This window comes from Anomaloglossus baeobatrachus, chromosome 2, assembly GCF_048569485.1.
Source record: "Anomaloglossus baeobatrachus isolate aAnoBae1 chromosome 2, aAnoBae1.hap1, whole genome shotgun sequence".
NCBI classification, from domain to species: Eukaryota; Metazoa; Chordata; class Amphibia; order Anura; family Aromobatidae; genus Anomaloglossus; species Anomaloglossus baeobatrachus.
The window spans coordinates 328867696-328888805 of NC_134354.1; the positions used below are offsets into that span (position 1 = coordinate 328867696).

Consider the following 21110-nt stretch of genomic DNA (forward strand, 5'->3'; position numbering starts at 1 on the left):
CGTGCAGAATTTTCACAGAGAATTGCATTAGATGCAGAAAGGCACGTGTTTTTAGTGCGTTGCTGTGGAGGAAAAACATCTAGAACACATGCAATCTGCACGCGCTATAAAGTTTTGTCATATGCAAACAACAGAAAGTATCAAAAACAAAGCAGCTTTATTTAAAGCATGTGTAACAGTGTGTCCCTCTCTTCCCTGTACTCATGGTGTAATTGTTTGTCCCTCCTTGACTGTCTTGTATGTACTACTTCTGATGGGAGATTGTTTGTTCTTCTCAGCATAGTACTCCTCCAATCCACAACTTGGTAAACAGAACAGAGCCAGGACAACTAGAATCCTTTCCTGTATCAAATGTCCAGGGGGAGGTGGGCCCTTCTGCCCACCTAAGGTGCTGATCCCAGGAGAGGAGAACAATGAGACTCGTGTTAGTCAGTTAGTTGGATCTCGAGTGGAGACGTACTAGGATCTATAGCTGAGGCTGGATCCTAGTGCCTGTGTATGAGATAGTTGTGGAAAGATAAGGCGCAAATAGGGTCTTACCCGGTAAAACACGTGGGAGTGAAAACTGGCAGGTACACTCACCTAGTGCGGTTGTGCCAGACACAACCCCTTTATGAGCATGGAAATTACGAGAAACTAGTGTGGGAGGCAGCGGTCCCGCGGTGAGGAGACAATTCAAAAAGTAATGGAAAGCAGGTTGATATACCGCGCCAAACCACAGGAGTCAAAATGTTATTAGTAAATCCTTTTTCTTTATTTTCACAGGTCTACGCGTTTCAGGGACATATCCGTCCCCTTCCTCAGGACAATGTACAGAGAATACTATCTATGTATTCTATGAACATTGTCCTGAGGAAGGGGACGGATATGTCCCTGAAACGCGTAGACCTGTGAAAATAAAGAAAAAGGGATTTACTAATAACATTTTGACTCCTGTGGTTTGGCGTGGTATATCAACCTGCTTTCCATTACTTTTTGAATAGTGCCTGTGTATGGACTGTTACAGATTAGAGATCAGTGGCCACGAGGGATTGTGTTTTGTTGCTCAAGGAACTCATATAAGGACCATTGCCATATTTTCCCTGGCGTCGGAATACCGGGAGGCGCCCCCGGATCTGTTGTTTTGTTGTGGACTCCTTGCAGACTTTAAGTATTTATATTCATGTTTGGTGCTTTATCTTTGTGGTTCCAATAAACCACAATAAATTTGGATTGTTCCTCGCCCTAGCGTCCCTTAATGCTCTGTCGCATACCCAGTCACAGAATGCCATACCAAAAAATGACAAAAAACGGATTTTTGTGTACTCACCGTAAAATCATTTTCTCTTAGCCATCATTGGGGGACACAGGACCATGGGTGTTATGCTGCCTATCCATAGGAGGACACTAAGTAGATGCAAAAGCATAGCTCCTCCTCTGCAGTATACACCCCCTGGCCAGGCCAGGCAGCCTCAGTTTTAGTACACAAGCAGTAGGAGAAAAAACCAGTAAAAACTTCTCAACAGAGGAACATGAGAAAAAAAAAAAAAAAAAAAGTCATAACCAAATAAGGTACTGAGAGAACCAAGGCCCAACAGGGCAACAGGGTGGGTGCTGTGTCCCCCAATGATGGCAAAGAGAAAACGATTTTACGGTGAGTACACAAAAATCCGTTTTTCTCTGACGCCTCATTGGGGGACACAGGACCATGGGACGTTCGAAAGCAGTCCATGGGTGGGTAAACAAACAACGCAACCCAAGGACTAGGAACCAGTCCCAGATAGTGGAGTACCTATCTCAGTAGGTGCTCCTGGCTATCGTTTGCAGAATTTTCCTACCTAGGTTTGCCTCAGCCGAAGCCTGGGTATGGATTCAGTAATGCTTTGAAACAGTATGTAGGCAAGACCAGGTCGCAGCCTTACACCTCTGTTCCACTGAAGGCTGATGCCTAATGGCCCAAGAGGCGCCAACTGCTCGCGTGGAATGAGTCCGCAGCTCACTAGGAATGGGCTTAAGTTGCAAGTGGTAGACTTCCTGGATCGCAGACCGAATCCAGCGAGCCAGCGTTGCCTATGAAGCTGTCTGTCCTTTCTTAGGCCTTTCAGGAATGACGAACAAGGAGTCTATGTTCCTAAAGGGGCTGTCCTGGGTACGTAATATCTGAGAGCCCTCAAAAGATGAAACCTTTCCACCCTATGGACTGGGTGTGGACAAAAGGGAAGTCAGAACAATGTCCTCGTTCCTATGAAACGGGGAAATAACCATCGGAAGACAATCCGGAAGGGGGCGTAGAACCACCTTGTCCTGGTGAAAGATCAGAAAGGGTTCGCGGCAAGAGTGATGCCAGTTCCGAAACTTGTCTGATGGACGTAATCGCCACTAAGAATGTTACCTTCCAGGTGAGAAGAGCAAGAGAAGATTCCTTAAGAGGTTCAAAAGGGGACCTCTGGATACCGTTCAAAATGAGATTGAGGTCCCATGGGTCCAGCGACCGTTTATACAGGGAAACTAGATGGGAAACACCCTTGAGGAAAGTCTTGACTTGCGGATTGCAAGCTAGGCGGTATTGATAGAATATTGAGAGAGATGAAACCTGCCCCTTAAGGGAGCTGAGGGCCAACCCCTTTTGCAACCTGACTGCAAAAAAAAAAAATAAAAATCAAGAATTCTGGGTGTACAGATATTGTACATGATACATCCGCTTTTGGTGGTACTAGTAGTTATTTTCAGCTCAGCGGGTGTTCTTTTGCTCTACATGCATGTATTTGTGACTAATAATCTTTGGGCACTTTGATACAGGATAAATCCACCTGGGTGGTACTAACTGTTTTGATGGTTTAAGAGGGATTCGAACTTTCATATTTGTGACACATGTTTTGAGCAGGAATTAACCTATAGCGGCCATCTTATGGGGATTCGCCACCTTTTGGTGGGCATATTATGTACATCTGTGCTTTACCCCTATTGGGTTAAAAATATTCTCTTTGTAATCTGGCATTCAACATAAATGTGTACATGCATATGTGTAGCATTTAGCTATGCCTCCTTATCGCCGTTTTATCTATCTTATAATATAGTTCTTGTTGACCTATTTATATATCCTGCGGATTTTATCTGCTACTTTACATGTCTTCAGATTTCTGTATGACACATCCTCCCTGGATGCTGTTTGTAACCAGATACTAATGGGAGATCTCTCCTCTGACCGGTGTTTTCACTTTAACATCTGACATCCAGCTTTGCTGGAGCGCCGGGTGCTCTGACATGCGTGGTGACCTTAGCATTCTCTGCATCCATGGTAACCTAAAGGAGGAACATCATTTCCGGTCACAGCGGAGCCGACATGGGATCCTTAAGTATTTATTTATCTGTTATTTTCTCCTGCGAAAACCGGCTTTCTATACATATGATATATAGCATGGATGACTATATGACTATATGATTATATGGCTAGATACATGGTACATATTTCTAGCTATAACGCTGGGTCCGGGTCTTAAAACCACCCCCTCTCCCACTTCCGGTTTCCATGTTTACAGCCGGCTGCCACGCTCAAATACGCACACCACTCATGGTATGTAATTAAGTTGTTACTTTACAATTAATTAAGACTGTGATCCTCTATAAATACCCGATCTAATTGCAATCAGGGATACACTCTCCCCTGACGAAGCTGTTCACAGCGATACGCGTGGGGTCCCCCACATCCCTCCCTGTTGTGGGTACCTCCTTGTTTCTGTAGCGCCCTTCACTGGTTGGGAGCTTGATGTAGCTTTTCACTTGGGCACCTGATTGTGAGCCATCTTTGGGATCTCTGGACAAGGGTTTTTATGATTTTCCTTTCTTTTTTGCATGATTCATGCCTGGTTATTGTAATTACTGTATGATTTGCATGCTCTTGTTCTGTCATATATTGATAGCTGCTATCCCATTGGACTCACTACCAGTATAGCTCACAGGTGTGGTCCCTATGTTATAGACTTAATGGTTAAGAGTTATTACATTTATGGATTGATCCAGTATATGTTTTTCTAGGGATCAGATTTATACATTGTTGCATATGTACACAGGGCGGTACCCCATAATTTACATCTTGGAGATGTGGGGGTTCTCTATTTATATGTATTTTAAGTGATTTTAATTGTATGTCTTATGTGTCACCTTGATTGTTTCAATAAAATTCTATATCAATCTTTACCATTTTGAGGATCCCTGTGATATATATATATATATATATATATATATATATATTTATTTTTGGGTCTGCGCGTCTCCTATGCATGAGCTTTTTTTTTTTTTTTTTTCTCCCTGGTTGGTCTTCGCTTTTTCATGCAGGACGCAGCATCCCATTAATTGATCCATAGGCTGTGCACCCGAGGTTTTTCCAATTTCAAATTACTTGTCCCTGTTACAGGGTTCTTGTCTTTTGGGTAGCACGCAAATATAATTAATTATTGGTTACTTCATATATTGTATATATAAATACCTTGTGGCAGAAGGTTGTGTATCATGGACTGGGAGGCACGGGAGGCGAGTTGGCGCTCCCAGCTTAACAACAATCCCCTCCTTGTGAATTCTGAGATAGCTTTTGATTCAGATTTTTCTAAATGTTCCAATGATTTATTGGCTTTGCACAAGAAAGGCATCCGATTACACTGGAACATTCGAAGCCTGGAAGAATACTTAGGGGCAAATATTTGTCCTAGAGGGTTACGGGTACAAATATTCCCAGCATGGGAGCCCAGTAGTGATTTTCAAAAAACATGGGAACAGGGCCTATTGAGGTGCTCCCATGTAATCATTAACATGTTGTTGGAGCATGACAGGGAACTATTTTCCAACGTCAAGAGAGAGATAAAGGAAATGGAGGACAAATTAAATAAGTTTGATACTATACAACAGATACAATCATTTCGAGTCTCCATGAAAGATACCCTAGACAAATATGAGTCGGATTTGATCGCACGGAAGCGCAGCAAGCTGGCTAGAGACAGGGCAGATTTCGAGGCTAATAAGGCTTATAAGTGGAAACATGGGGGCAACTCCAGATGGAAATCTTTTACTCAGGGTACCCATGGCAGAACCCGGCCCGGTAATATGGCGAATAATATCAACACGAGTGAAGATTTTTTATCCTCAGCCAGCAGCGAGCCAGACATAGGACTAGACGAGGCAGGAGGGGCAGGAGATCCAACCAAGCGGGTCACCAGGCCAAAAACCCGCGTGAATTACCAGCATTACAAACGACACAAACGCAATTAATGGATGTGGCGGACACACTGGATCGGGTACGAACCAATCAACAAGAACCATCAGATACAGGTGAGCCTGACAAGGGTGATCAATTGCAGATTATTAACCTCTCTGATCATGTTTTGACACCAGGGGAGGTTTCTGTACTTCAAAAAGGGCTCACATTTGTACCCACGCACAGGTTGGACAAATTCACGTTGATTAAAGACTTATATCTGTTTTGCAGACATCTGGTTCTCAGAGTGATCCACAAGAAACCAGATATGCTGGATCATCTGCAGGACACGGACAGACAGGTTTTCCAGGACCTTCTTGATCTGCTCCAAGAAAATGAGGGTACTACAGGTCGGAGGACCTTTCCACACAGATGTAAGTCTCTGGTCACACCGCCACTCTCCCTAGTACCTGCGGTTAAAACCTTTTTCGACCTCGTCAGGACTGATATCATGAGATTACCTACCAGGGTCATTACGGAGAATAACCTAAGTCCTGCCGAAAAAACAGCCTTGCACCAGTTAAAGGAGAACAACTCCTTCATCATCAAGGAGGCGGACAAGGGTGGCAACATTGTTCTGTGGCCTACCTCATTATATCTAGAGGAGGCCCTTAGACAACTGAACAACGCTAAGTGTTATACCAGGATGCCATCTGATCCCACCATGGTGTTCCATAAAAAATTAAAAACCCTGCTTGATGGTGCTTGTGGCCTTGGCATTATCAATAACCAGGAGCGCAAATATATGTGGGTGGAGCATCCTGTTATACCCACATTTTATATGCTTCCTAAGGTGCACAAGCATGCCTCTAAACCACCTGGCCGCCCCATTGTGTCAAGCGTTGGAAGTCTGTGTGAGAGGGCGGGCACATACATTGACTTTTTTCTTCAGCCCCTAGTATTACAGCTACCATCCTATATACAGGATTCCTCTGACTTTATCCGTTTTTGTCTCAGTGTCACGATACCCCCTCAGACTTTAATAGTTACGTGCGATGTTGAATCACTGTATTCAAACATTAAACATGAGGATGGCATTGGGGCCTTGACATATTTTGTGGGGAAACAGTCGAATTCAGACAGGATGCACGACTCCTTTTTGCTTGACCTTTGTAAATTTGTGTTAGAACACAACTATTTTCTATTCGACAATGTCTTTTTCAAACAGGTCGCAGGAGTCGCGATGGGGGCGCGATGCGCGCCGGCTTATGCAAACTTGTTCTTGGGGTGGTGGGAGGATACCTACGTGTATCCTTCCCACCACTACAGGGAGCATGTTTTGCATTGGCGGAGGTACATCGATGATGTATTCTTTTTGTGGACGGGTACAGAGGAAAGTTGCCACGACTTCCTCAATGATCTTAACATCAATAATCATAACATCCTTTTGACCTCTAATTTATCATCCTCCACAGCATCCTTTTTGGATTTGACCATTAGATTGGAAGATGGACACATCATCACGAATTTATATCGCAAGCCGACAGCCACAAACGGACTCTTGCGCTATGACAGTTTCCACCCTTTTCACACAAGAAGGGGAGTACCAGTGGGACAATTTTTACGGGTACGCCGCAACTGCTCCACGGATGAAGATTTTCAGAGCCAGGCCTGCGATCTGACTAAGCGGCTGAAACACAGGGGTTACCCCAGGGGAGTTATCTCCTCAGCCTTTCAAAGGGCCAAGCATGAGTCTCAACAAGATCTGCTCATCCGAAAAGGACCAGTGGCGGACCAACCGTTACGATTGATAACTGACTACAACAGCCACTGGCAACAGGTAAGAGGGATCCTGCGGGAACATTGGAAGATCATTAGATCTGACTGCCAGACCGCATCCTTTGTGAGTGATGTGCCCTTTGTCACAGCCAGGAGAGCGCCCAGACTCAGAGACCTATTGACGAGGAGCCATTTTAGGAGACCGACGACCAAATTGAACAGAGGCATTACACTACGGGGATCTTACCCATGCGGTGAGTGTAATGTGTGTCCCTTTATGCAACCCGTCAGAGATGTTTTTCAGAATCCCCTTGACGCTGTCCCACACAGACTAAATGGATATGTTAATTGTAAGACCTCTAATGTAATTTATGCGATTATCTGCCCTTGTCAGAAGGTCTATGTGGGACAAACATCCCAAGAACTGCGGAAAAGGGCACAGAAACACATGTCGACCATCAACTTGGCCAGGTCTGATCAGAAAAAGGGACGAACACTCACTTCGGTAGCTGCGCACTTCCTTCAATACCATCAGGGTTCTTGTCGTGGGCTACGTTTTGTAGGTCTCCAGAGGATAACTACGAATGGAAGAGGTGGGTCTCTCCTGAAACCTTTATTACAAATTGAGGCAAGATGGATTTTTAACCTGAAATCTCTCACACCATCGGGGCTCAATGAAGAGCTACTGTATACCGGTTTTCTTGGCTAATACGTAGTCTCGTATTTGATTCTTACCCTCTCCTCCATCTCTTTTTTGGTTATATCCGCAGTTACAACGCTAGGAATGGTTCTCTCCCTCTTGTTTCCTTTGGACTGGATTGAGTGTGTGTCCTGCACTTTGGTTTTCTGGCTATATCGGCGGATACAAACAGAGACAAGTGGTTGGTAACCTTGGCGTTCATCTGTGGCTTTAAAGCATTGGAACCTCATCCAAGTCATCTTACCTGAGAGGGGTTATACCACTGCATGATTCTCTCTACCTTGAAGGAAACGATATACGGACGGCACCTACATCCTGCCCAATTACTTGTGTACCTACATGGACACTATTGGATGAAGATGTCCCTGCTGGTCCCGTGGGGTTACAATCTATATGGGTCTTGGAACACTTTGGCCGGAACCTAAAACTCATTTCTTGCTTTTGCTAGGTCAAATGAGACCTTGTGCCACATACACCATTTTGGAGCAATATGGATAGCCTGTCACTTTTTTGAGGCCAATTGTACATAATTGTGTGTATACATATGTTTCATCCCATACCAGGATGGCTCATCAATCTGGTTGCCCTCTTGTGCTACTCAATATTTACTCTAAATCTCTCCATGCTCCCAATCGGATAGCATTTTGTTTGCATCTTGTTTGCATTTTGTGTACAGATTATGTTCCTCTCATGGGTTCATTTCTTCTTTCTCTTTGTGGTCATATAACATCATACCCCCAATTCCTACTTATGATTGCACCCACTGAGTCGCCCCAATTTATAGTTAATCCGCCGAATTTTCAGTGGTGTGCACAACAGCCATATTTTTATAATGCCTGTGTTTTTTTTTTTTTTTTTCCCAACCTTGGGTGTACAGATATTGTACATGATACATCCGCTTTTGGTGGTACTAGTAGTTATTTTCAGCTCAGCGGGTGTTCTTTTGCTCTACATGCATGTATTTGTGACTAATAATCTTTGGGCACTTTGATACAGGATAAATCCACCTGGGTGGTACTAACTGTTTTGATGGTTTAAGAGGGATTCGAACTTTCATATTTGTGACACATGTTTTGAGCAGGAATTAACCTATAGCGGCCATCTTATGGGGATTCGCCACCTTTTGGTGGGCATATTATGTACATCTGTGCTTTACCCCTATTGGGTTAAAAATATTCTCTTTGTAATCTGGCATTCAACATAAATGTGTACATGCATATGTGTAGCATTTAGCTATGCCTCCTTATCGCCGTTTTATCTATCTTATAATATAGTTCTTGTTGACCTATTTATATATCCTGCGGATTTTATCTGCTACTTTACATGTCTTCAGATTTCTGTATGACACATCCTCCCTGGATGCTGTTTGTAACCAGATACTAATGGGAGATCTCTCCTCTGACCGGTGTTTTCACTTTAACATCTGACATCCAGCTTTGCTGGAGCGCCGGGTGCTCTGACATGCGTGGTGACCTTAGCATTCTCTGCATCCATGGTAACCTAAAGGAGGAACATCATTTCCGGTCACAGCGGAGCCGACATGGGATCCTTAAGTATTTATTTATCTGTTATTTTCTCCTGCGAAAACCGGCTTTCTATACATATGATATATAGCATGGATGACTATATGACTATATGATTATATGGCTAGATACATGGTACATATTTCTAGCTATAACGCTGGGTCCGGGTCTTAAAACCACCCCCTCTCCCACTTCCGGTTTCCATGTTTACAGCCGGCTGCCACGCTCAAATACGCACACCACTCATGGTATGTAATTAAGTTGTTACTTTACAATTAATTAAGACTGTGATCCTCTATAAATACCCGTTCTAATTGCAATCAGGGATACACTCTCCCCTGACGAAGCTGTTCACAGCGATACGCGTGGGGTCCCCCACATCCCTCCCTATTGTGGGTACCTCCTTGTTTCTGTAGCGCCCTTCACTGGTTGGGAGCTTGATGTAGCTTTTCACTTGGGCACCTGATTGTGAGCCATCTTTGGGATCTCTGGACAAGGGTTTTTATGATTTTCCTTTCTTTTTTGCATGATTCATGCCTGGTTATTGTAATTACTGTATGATTTGCATGCTCTTGTTCTGTCATATATTGATAGCTGCTATCCCATTGGACTCACTACCAGTATAGCTCACAGGTGTGGTCCCTATGTTATAGACTTAATGGTTAAGAGTTATTACATTTATGGATTGATCCAGTATATGTTTTTCTAGGGATCAGATTTATACATTGTTGCATATGTACACAGGGCGGTACCCCATAATTTACATCTTGGAGATGTGGGGGTTCTCTATTTATATGTATTTTAAGTGATTTTAATTGTATGTCTTATGTGTCACCTTGATTGTTTCAATAAAATTCTATATCAATCTTTACCATTTTGAGGATCCCTGTGATATATATATGTATATATATATATATATTTATTTTTGGGTCTGCGCGTCTCCTATGCATGAGCTTTTTTTTTTTTTTTTTTTTTTTCTCCCTGGTTGGTCAGAGGCATAGGTTGGACATTAGATTCCCTGCACTGGGAAAAGAAAGTTTTCCACGTACGGTGGTAAATATGGGATGAAGGCCGGCTTTCGGGCACTGTACATGGTGGAGATGACCGCAGGAGAGAATCTCCCTCTTTTTAAAGTCCAGGTCTCAATGGCCAGGCCGTCAGCTTCAGGGCTCTGGATTCTGATGGGAAATGGGCCCTTGGGTCAGCAAGTCTGGGATGCTTACGAGGCGCCATGAGCAATTGTACTAATTCAGCATACCAGGCGCACCTGGGCTAGTCCGGTGCTATTAGTATCACCGGGACGCCTTCTGCCTTGATCTTCCTGGTTACTCACGGCAGCAGAGGCGAAAAACATGTAAGTTGGACGGAAACTACTTCAGGAGACTAGAGCATCCGCGCCAATGGACTGTGGGTCACGTGACCTGGCTAAGAACGCGGGTACCTTTGCGTTCAACCTTGAGGCCATTAGATTATTATTATTTATTATTATTTATAGAGCACCATTAATTCCACGTCTGGTGTACTCCAGTGAGTGCAGATGTGTGGGAACACTTCTGGGTGGAGAAACCACTCTCCGGCGGCCAGGCCTTGGCGACTTAGAAGGTCCGCCATCCAGTTCTCTACTCCCGGTATGTGTAACGCTGAAAACACAGACCCCCGTCAATTCGGTCCAGGTGAGGATCCTGAGGACCTCGAGATAAGCTGTCTTGCTGCTGGTACCTCCCAGCTGATTGACATAGGCCACAGCTGTTGCATTGTCCAATTGGACCCGAATCAAACGACCTGATAGCAGAAAGGGGGGGATGACCTAAGCGCGAGAAGATCGCGCTGATTTTCAGGATGATTTCCGGGAAGGGAAGACTCCTGGGGTGTCCAACGTCCCGAAGCAGTGTGGAGCCAGTACGCTGCTCCCCAGACTAAGAGGCTGGCGTCCGTGGTCAGGAGTAGCGAGTCCACTTGGGGGAGCAAAACTCCTTCTCGATATGGAAGAGGACTGAAGCCACCAGTAAAGCGCATACCTGACTGAAGGTGTCAGGTGAAAAGTTCGTCCAAGGAAAAGGGGCTCTTGTCCCAGGCAGCTAGAAGCGCAAGCTGCAGTGGGCGGTGGTGTGGCTAAGCGAGCAGCATTGCCTCTATAGCCGCCGTTATCCTACCTAGCACTCTCATACTGAATCGTATGAAGTGACAGCAGTATGTAGAGGGCAGTGTACCGCTTGTTGTAGAGCGGTCGCCTTGACTTGAGGGAGAAATATCAAGCCCCGAAGAGTGTCCAGGGACATGCCCAGGGAGGTGACAGATTTTGACGCGACCGGGGATGATTTGACTGGAGTCAGAAGCCGCCCTAAGCGGGATAGGGTGCCCACAAAGATCTGCACGCTGGTTGAGCCCTTGATGAGGAGGTCATCCAAGCAAGGCAGAACAGCCACTCTCCTGGCGTGAAGGGCACTCATGGCGGCCGCCATGACCTTAGTTAAGACCCTTGGTGCTGTGGCAGAGCCGAGGGTAGGGCCACAAATGAAAAAAAGAAGTCCTGAACCGCGAAGCGGAGGAACTTTGGTGAGCTGGAGCGATGGGTATGTGCAGGTACGCGTCCCTGAAGCTAGGGAGGCAAGGAATTCTCCTTCCACCATAAAGGTAATAATGGACCCTAGGAAGTCCATTCTGAATCTCCTTACGTGCACATGTTTGCTCAGGTGTTAGAGGTCCAGGATGGGACGAACTGACCCATTTTTTTTTTTGGCGACCACGATAGGTTGGAATAGCCTTGAACCTCTCGCCGTCCGGAACAGGTACCATCACCCCCGCCGTTTGGAGGGAGTGGATTGCTGAGGAGAAGGCCTCGTGGTGTTTTGGAGCATTTGGGGGGGTTTGAGAGAAAAGACTGACCAGGGGATCGGGTCCAGAATTCAATGTGGTAACCGGAAGACACAAGGTATCACACCCATTTGTGGTCTGAGGAGGCGGCCCAGATGGAGAGGGACGAGACTTCTCGGTCTTTGTCTAGACTGCTAGGACGAGCTAGACTCGGGGAGGGCTGAGAAGGTCGGGCCCTGCGTGTCTAGTAAAAAACACCCTTCGCTAGAGTTGAGGGAGGTACACTTTTCCTCCCGTGGCGTCAGACAAAAAAAAAAAAAAAAAAGAGCCTGTCCAGACGATCGGCAAACCATCGGTCTGGAAAGAAGTACTGTGAGAGGCTTCTTAGAGACCGAGTGCACTCTCCATTATCGGAACCAGAGGGCCTTATGGATGGCTATGGTATTTGAGGCGGCAATAACTGAGCAGGTAGCAGCGCCGAGGGAGGCCTGCATGAGGTACTCTGCCGCCGCAGCAATGTGAACAGTTACATCTGTGAGGGTCTGAGGGAAACTGGTAGTCCTGGTGCCTGTGCGACCCACACGGAAGGGGAGAGGGACCCGCGGCCTCGAGGCAGAGTGATCGAGCTGCTCCACTTGTCTGTCTGTCGGGTCCTTGAAGGAGGATCCATCAAGTAAAAGACAGGAGTGGTCCTTCAGGCAGGCAGAAGCTGGGTGAGGGTCCACCGAGGCCGGATCAGCCCAGCCCTTAGAGACAGCTAAGCCAAAGGGGTACCGGGACTCCATGAGTTTACGGATACCGAAGCGGCATCAAAAAGCTCTTTTTTTTTTTTGAGGTTTCTTCACCCTTTTAAAGGAGACCGCAGGGTCAGTAGTAGTGGATGGGAGATCTTCCACATGCAGAGTTTGGTTGATTGCTGCAATAAGGGAGTCCATCGCAGCTTGATCGCTCGGGGAGGTTGAAACCAAGGAATCATCCCGGTACAAACATCATTCCCCTTCCTCCGGCTCCTCAGAGACCGCGGAACATGTGGGAGAACCCCATCTGTGTACCCCAGAGGGAGACCCATGGGGGTCATGCCCTTTTTCTGATCTGCAACCGGTGAAGCAGAGGGCTGATTCTTATCACAAGGACCCTCTATAGAGGTGTCATCAGGCTGTGTTCTGTCCAGGGGCCCCGAGGGGTGTAGGACGATGTTGCATAGCCAGCACCAGGTTCTGGGAACTGTGCCCATTCTGGGGGAATGGGAGCCGTAGACTCTGGGCTGGCAGCGGTTGCTGCGGTGGTGGCGGGGAGGAGCTATAAAGGCACCGGACTCACAGAAGGAAGAGGTGCTATCATCCCCTAGTAGCTCAGCGTGGCAGGATACATTAATAGTCTTATAGTTGTTGCTGTCGTTGTGCAGGGCATAAAACATGTGACTGCAGCCCCTGGCTGATGAGCCACAAACTCTGATTGTAATGAGGGAGCAATGCTCTGCAGAGTTAATATGCAAGTAAGGCTATAACTCATCCAGAACCCTGATGACCCCTTCCCCCTCCTGCGTCACAGTTCCTGTGGGAAGGAGGAAGCCAGCTCTGAGAGACACCCACAGGCTCTGATCACAACAAGAGGGAGCAATGCTCTGCAGATCCTGTGTCAGGAGGGTTACGCGCGCTTTCATGAGGGAGCGTGGCTTATCGAGTGTCGTAGGGGGCAGGGCTTAGCTCTGACAAGGCGGCATGAGAAAATATAATAAACAAAAAAATGGTGGGAAGGGACTCCCCTTCCCCCCTCCAGCCCTGTACAACAATGGTGGACAGAAAAACCTCTATAAGTGTACCGCAGCTGCGGGTGCACTTAGTCCAGGGAGTTGTCCCCTCCCCCCGCCACAGGTGAAATGCTATGCAGGTGTCTGCAATCACAGCCCATGTGCATCCAGTCAGTGTGACCTTTGCTCCAGTTTCCTATCAGGGACCAGTGTGCAGATTCTGACGCCTGCTGTGCCCGGTCATAGAACGTGTATCAACTCGGAACCTGCCAGAGGGACTGAGGAATGCTCTGGGGCTCTGGAAAAATCGGAATTATCTGACCTCAGCTCCTGTGGAGATGGCAGTCTGGTCACGCTGGTGCGGAGCGAATATCAACTCAGAGCCTGCAAGAGGAACTGAGGAAGTTTTTCATCTGCTCTGGAAAAATCGGAATGATTTCACCTCAACTCCTGTGGAGATGGCAGGCTGGTCACGCTGGTGCAGAGCGAATATCAACTCAGAGCCTGCAAGAGGGGCTGAGGAAGTTTTCATCTGCTCTGGGCTCTGGAAAATCAGTGCCATGAGATCTGTCGTCCAGTGAGTAACAGCCCAGGATCCAGCATCGCAGGAGGTGGTACGGGGAGGCAACACTCCGCGTTCCCGCCTGTTGATGATTTTGGGAAATCGGTCCCCGAAGGAACCGTCGCCCTCTAAAAACAAAACATTCTTGCTGCAGTAGTCTGCAGAGATGTGCCTCCTATAGACACTAAGCTAAAACTGAGGCTGCCTGGCCTGGCCAGGGGGTGTATACTGCAGAGGAGGAGCTATGCTTTTGCATCTACTTAGTGTCCTCCTATGGATAGGCAGCATAACACCCATGGTCCTGTGTCCCCCAATGAGGAGTCAGAGAAAAACGCAGTAAAAAATGCAATATAAACACATGTAAAAAATGTACTAAAAAAACAATAAAAAAAATGCAAGTAGCTTAATTTACATAATAGGTGCAGAAATGTTGCAGAATATCTGCAACATCAAAAACTCATCAAAAGCTTGTTGTAGGAACATAGCATTAGGGGAACATTTTACCTGATATATACTGCCTGAACCACGGGCAGCATGAATTAGATGTTGGCTGTGTTATAGCAGCCTTGTATATGCTACTTTGAAATGCTACTGCGTTTCAGAGAAAACATTTTTAAAATGGGCTAGGAAGGGGAGTTCTCATTCATCAAAATTTGAAGTCAAGAAGTCTTGAGGAGATGTGCTAGAGTCAGATGCTCCTGATTCATGAAGGTGCATGCCTCTCCAATAATCTGGGCGTCTGACAAGTAGTGTGCACACTCCAGGGATTGGAGTAACATTTCTAGGCGTATGGAACGCCACAGCTTCTCATGAATTAGATGAGCAGTCATGCCACGCTTCACCACAGCTCAGCACATTTCGACAGAGCTAAAAGAAACTAGCATGAATAAAAAACCCTAAAAGTTGTAACTTTTTGCTCAACTGCGTCAAAATTTTACAACTTTTCCAAGCATTAATGCCACTTTTTTGGCGTAAAAGCTTTGATGAATTGGGGTCTATGTGTTTTGGATGGCTAGTCCAAGTCAGGTTCACGGCAGCTTCCCTTCTGCCACTCTCCATAACTAACAGGAATTTCACTATACGTGTACATAGGCAGGCATCAGACAGCTGTTTAACTCGGACGAGGGTCGCAATCCAGTGCACACTCGGTCAGGAGAGCCGAGGGCCAGTTCGGTTATTTTAATGCGATCGCCAGCCATGTTATGTGGACATCTGGCACTGCACATATGGAGAGACTTATCAGTCATGGGAAGCATGGTGAAGGGAAAATGCCAGAGACCTGCATTGGACTAGTCATCCAAAACACAGTGTTCCTGGGCTTATTTTCAAAGTATGTTTTCTCTGAAATGCTACAGCATGATGCCTGTGGTTAAAGCAGTATGAATTGGGTGAAAAGTTCCCTTAAAGGGAAGGTGTCGCGTTTTTTCATTTTTGTATTAATAATAGGGATTATGAAATCAAGTATTTTTAATACAAAATTAAACTCACTGTTTATTTAGTTTTTATTTAATTCTAGTTTTACAGAAGCACTGGGGGCTGCCATCTTCGATTTGCTGTAACTACTGTTACTCACCTCCTTTATGGCAGCCCTCTGTGCATTGACTCTGATAGTCGGACTCCGACCCCTATACTTACGGTAATACAGGAGAGCTCCCTGCTGTTATCTGGACAAGCCCCCTGGGCTGTCCAGATCACAGCAGAGGGAGGAGATCAGCGCCATCTTTCTGGAGCTCACAGTGTATGATGTGTGCTCCACTTTTTCCCTGTCACCCGCCAGGATGGATGGGGTGAGTACCGGTGTCCAGCAGCGGTGATGACACTTTAACTGATCCTGGCGTGCTGCTCCCCACTCTGCCGCTCACCCCCACCCCACTCTGCCGGTCACTCCCTACCCCACTATGCCGCTCACCCCCACTCCGCTCGCTCCCTCTCCCCCGCATGTGCTCACCTTGGGCCACCTCTGCTCGCTGCTATGTACTGTGATCGCTGACAGGACAGGCTGCCAGGGGCGCAGGTCTGAGGTGAGTGCATGCGGCTGGAAGCGGTGATCTGCAGCCAGAGCGGCACTGCACTACAGATCACCCCTCCTTGCGGCATGTCACCTCGGACCACCAATCCCGTCCGGCAAAACAGTATATGGGGGCACGGGATACAGTGAGACATTGGGAAACAGTCATCGGGGCATAGAGAAAGTCAGCGGGGCATGGGGATACAGTCAGCGGGGCATTGGGATACAGTCAGAAGGGCATTGGAATAGTCAGTGGGGCATGGGGATACAGTCAGCGGGGCATGGGGATACAGTCAGCGCGGCATAGGGAAACAGTCAGCAGGGCATTGGGATACAGTGTGGTGCGGGATACAGTGGAGCACTATGCAGCTGGCCTTAGTGACACTTTAAACATATTAGGATCACTTTGCGGCCACCAACAAAATGGCTCCACATTGTGATCCTAAACTTCATTGTCTCTTATCCTTTTGGAAACCCCCAGGTTGGGAGGGGGAGGTGACATCACACACAAGAGAGGCGATTCCACCCACTTTTACTGCAGTTAAAATGTGAGCTAGTTCTACAGTAGCTCTACAGTAGGATTTCAGCAGCTGCTCCCCCTAGTGTTTTAGAGTGGAAAATATCATTTTATTTTATATTTTTCTCAATTAAAAACAAATAATATTATTTAAACAAAACATTAAAACATTAATACTTTATATTTTTTCAGTTATTGAAAACATTTTTTTTTTGACGACACCTTCCCTTTAAAGTCTCCACTTACAGTACACACAAATACATTTATAGGGCCTTTACAATGGAAATTATATCAAAGTGTAAGCTAGTTTAATTAGGCAATTACTCATTTATTCGATTTTTCATGATATGCTACTTTTTATCTAGTAGTTTTCAGTCTTAAAAGTGGTAAATGTATAACTTCACAAATTTAGTTTGAAGGATACAGTTGGAAAAATGATCTAGAAACCAATCACCTCTGCTCAGAAATAAAGAACTTTTTTATTTGTAGATGTACATCAAATACAAATTGAGCAAAGTCACTGACAAGTCAAAGACAGCTTTTCCTATTAGAAAAGTCAAAGATCAGGAAGAGATGGTACTTAAATCAGAAAACTCTTCCACAGGTTGTGAGATTGCAAATTTAGAACAGCCTTATTATGAACCTATAGTAATAAACCAACTAGCTTGGTCTAGACAACATTCTAGACCATCAACAGAGGTCTTCACATTAGTCAAAACTAGGTATAATATAGGAACTATGCTGCTAGATCGTAAAATCTAGAAACATAGTCTTAAAACAAAGTCAACATAGCCTACCACACCACTGCGTGTAACCTTAACCATTTTGAGAGCCAAGCTCAAAAGGTGAAATATTCTAGGCACCACTCGATAATCTTATTCAAAGTGATCTCTGCAGTTCTGTTAGCTGCCTCAAGCATTCATAGTAACTCTTCAAATTATGTAGATTCAGGCCAACTTGGAAAACGTCAAACAAAATGCTGGGTATGCAGAAAAATAGCACACATGGGCACTATTGCCTCTTTTTAGTGTCAAAACAATTATGACAAACCTTGTAAAAATAAGAGTATGGTTTAGGCAGAGATCAGCATCCAATTTTTAGGAGCTTAGGGGTGGCACGATTGTTAATCAGGAGGTTATATACAGTGTTTGTGTTGATGTGGAAGGACTCCACCTTTCCTACCATTGTCATTATGAGGTATTGGTCTGTACAGAAATTTTTCAAAGCAAGATGAGTGGCCATTAAAATATGGTCAAGCTTGTCTTTATAATGGTATATAACGGTGTGTACAACCAAAATCCCACACACATCCCTCCTGTTATGGTTAGCTGGTCCGGCACTGTACTTGTCCCTCTGTAGAATCTTCATCATCTGAACCTCCACTGCCTGATGCTGCACCTCCTCCGCTAAGTCCTGTAATTCTGTAACCCATGTTCAGAAGCATTACTTCAAGTGGGTCAGCATTCATTCTTCTTTGGTTAGCTTGACAAGCACTGTCCATGTCTTCTATCACTCGTTTGTCTAGACCGACACCCTGCAAATAAAGAAAATGTTACTTTTACAGTATAAATAACATATACTTACATAACAAAAAAAAAACTACACAAAGGGGAGGTCTGAAGTCCAAAGTAATTTTCCTCCTATACTTAAATTAAAAGTTCCCTGCCGTTCCCTATCTACACTATCTAACTTCTTTTCTAATCTTTTACTTCCTTTTTGAAAATGCTTTGTTTGAGAATCCTGGTGCATGCTGGGATACCTAAGCAAAGCGTCATCAGGGACAGAGGGTGCGGTCAGTGCAGCAGCCTCTGCCTTCTCCCTAAAATGAAGTGTCATCAATGATGTTCGTTTCAGGGGCTGGGGTAGTCCCTGCTCTGTCACGGTGTCAAGTGCACAATCAAAGGGCGCTCTCTGCTGCCGGCTCAGATGAGCAATATTAAGCTGGCAACAGAATGCCCATCATGAAAAGACCAGTAATGTTGCGTGCAGAGGAGGCTCTGGTCTACACACATCAGGTATTCATGTGCTCAGAATACTTGATGTATGGAGACCAGAGTCTCCTCTGCAAGTAACGTTACTGGTCTCTGCATGCCGGGAATTCTGACCGTGCGCTCTCCTGCCGACATGTTACTGCTGATCTGGGCCATCAAAAGAGAGAGCCCGCTGTCATTGTGCACAGGACATGAATCAAGCATCACTGATGACGCTTTGTTTCAGGGAGGGGGCAGAGGCTGTGGCAGTGAGCATAGCCTATGCATCCTCATGACACTTCAATTGAGTATCCCAGCATGCACTGGGATTTTCAAACAAAGCATCAAAGAGGAAGTGAAAAAAAATATTAAAAAAGCAGTTAGATAGTGTAGTTGGGGCACAGATGAGAACTTTTAATTCAAGTACATTATAAAAAAGTTTGGATTATGAACCTACACTGGTAGGGATTTAGGAGGAAAATTACTGTGGACTTTGGACCATCCCTTTAACATAAAAGGAAAAAAAATCAAGAGTGCTTTTATATGCATCGGCAAATAATCTGGGAAAATTCAGCATTTTTAAAAGCAAGATGCATACAGCTGCACACTAAATAGCCAACAATGTATAAGAGAACTCTAGTATTGCATTACTGCTATAGGAATACAGTGGAATCTTGGATTATGAGCATAATTAGTTCCGGGAGTGTGCTCTTAAACCAAGTTACTCTTATATCAAAGCAAATTTTCCCATTGGAAATAACTGAAACGCAGACAATTCGCTCCACAACCCAAAAATATTTACTGTATTTATATACAAACTTATTACAGTAACAAAATGTACTAATGCAAAATACTGTACAGGACAGTAAAAAGCATATAAAACAAATCAATCTACACGTTAGCTTGTAATAGAATTGTTGGTGTGCGGGAAGTACACTATAGAGAGAAGAAATTATGTATAAATATGACAACCTTTATCCTAGTACAATAGGATACAATCTGCCCAGTTGGAAAAAGCGGCTCCTATCAGAAACCACCCGACGCGTTTCCCCTCATCTATCTGAGGTTCTTCAGGAGTGGAATGAAAGTTAGTTCAAAAAGACAACAGATATGCAATAGTAAATGCTGGTAGTCCCATGCAAAACTAAGAAGCCAGTAGTCCCTGAATCTGTATAATCCCAATATCTCTAAACTAAATCCAATAGCTAAAGGGCCTAAAAAACAGTCCCAGATCTCTGTCACCCATCTGGGTAACAGGGATTAGCCAGGTTATTTATGCATATAATGATGGAAATAGATCCAAAGAGATGAAAAGCACCCACTCATTAGGGTACACATAATTAGCCACTTATCTCAGGCCTCAATAAGCATACGATAGAGACGATCCTCACAGGACTCCTTGGATAATAAACTGTAATTGTCCTTGTTAAACTGTCACCTTATATCTGATAAGGTCTGGTTAGGGCCTATAGGGACAGTCTTCGTTGAGCAGGGGCGCCAAGTGCGAAGGTTATAGGGTGCCAACCTCCGCGGTAAGGAAGGGGCGAGCTTAGGGCGCTATAAGGGCCAGGCCCCTCCCTTGTACCCTTGGATATCTGGTTTCTATTTTTAATATTGATATAAATGTTGGGAATCTTCCCTTTTAATACTGAATATAAATAAAAATTTTATTTTTAGGAGTTTTTTCTATAATTTTGCTTTACCTTGGCTGGCAATCAAAATACATGAATCACATTAATTTTTTTTTTTAATTATTTAAAAAAATATAAAAAAAAGTGTGGGCTCCCGCCGTATTTTGTTCGCTAGTCAGGTAAAACCAGGCAGTTAGGGGCTGGGATTTTCAGCGTGGTAAGGCCCAAGCGTTCTGGCCCCCCAATGCTAAAAACCGTCCCTGAAAATGGGGCATTGATTCTTAGCACCATTTCCAGGCGCTTTACCCAGCTCATCCAGCGACCTTGATGGCGGTGGCACGCTTGGTAATAAAGGGCTTAATACCAGCTTTATACTAAGCCCGAAATTCATGGTTTCACGCCAAATTAGACACGGCCACCATGAATTTCTAGTAAGCAGTAAAAAAAAAAATAACACAACACATAGAAAAAATTTTTTTATTAGAAATAAAACAAAAAAAATTTAGAGAGTCCATCTTTATTATAAAAAAAATCCTTGGTCCGACGTAGTCCACAGGGAGAGTCATGTCAGCTCTGCTTTATTGCTCTGTACAGACAAGCGTCTATACAGAATGAGAAGCAGGCTGACAGTGAGGGCATGATTCCCTTGCGTATGACTTTTGTTTTAAAGTATTTTTATAGGCTAATTT

General features: G+C 45.0%; 1 protein-coding gene and 1 long non-coding RNA gene across 3 annotated transcripts in view; one reads left to right on the top strand and one right to left on the bottom strand.

The window, feature by feature from the left end:
* The first annotated feature begins 7136 nt into the window (after positions 1–7136).
* Positions 7137–8222, top strand: LOC142289953 (uncharacterized). The gene is made up of 3 exons (XR_012750192.1): positions 7137–7200; positions 7341–7539; positions 7717–8222. It is a non-coding gene; the product is annotated as an uncharacterized LOC142289953 (long non-coding RNA).
* Positions 8223–17280: 9058 nt separating this feature from the next.
* WDTC1 (WD and tetratricopeptide repeats 1) overlaps positions 17281–21110 on the bottom strand; it is a 154145-nt gene continuing 150315 nt past the window's right edge. For both annotated transcript variants that reach the window (XM_075335920.1, XM_075335919.1), the window contains exon 16: positions 17281–18354. In XM_075335920.1, coding sequence (XP_075192035.1) covers positions 18145–18354 — 210 coding nt within the window. In that variant the 3' untranslated portion in view covers positions 17281–18144. The remainder of the gene's footprint in view (positions 18355–21110) is intronic.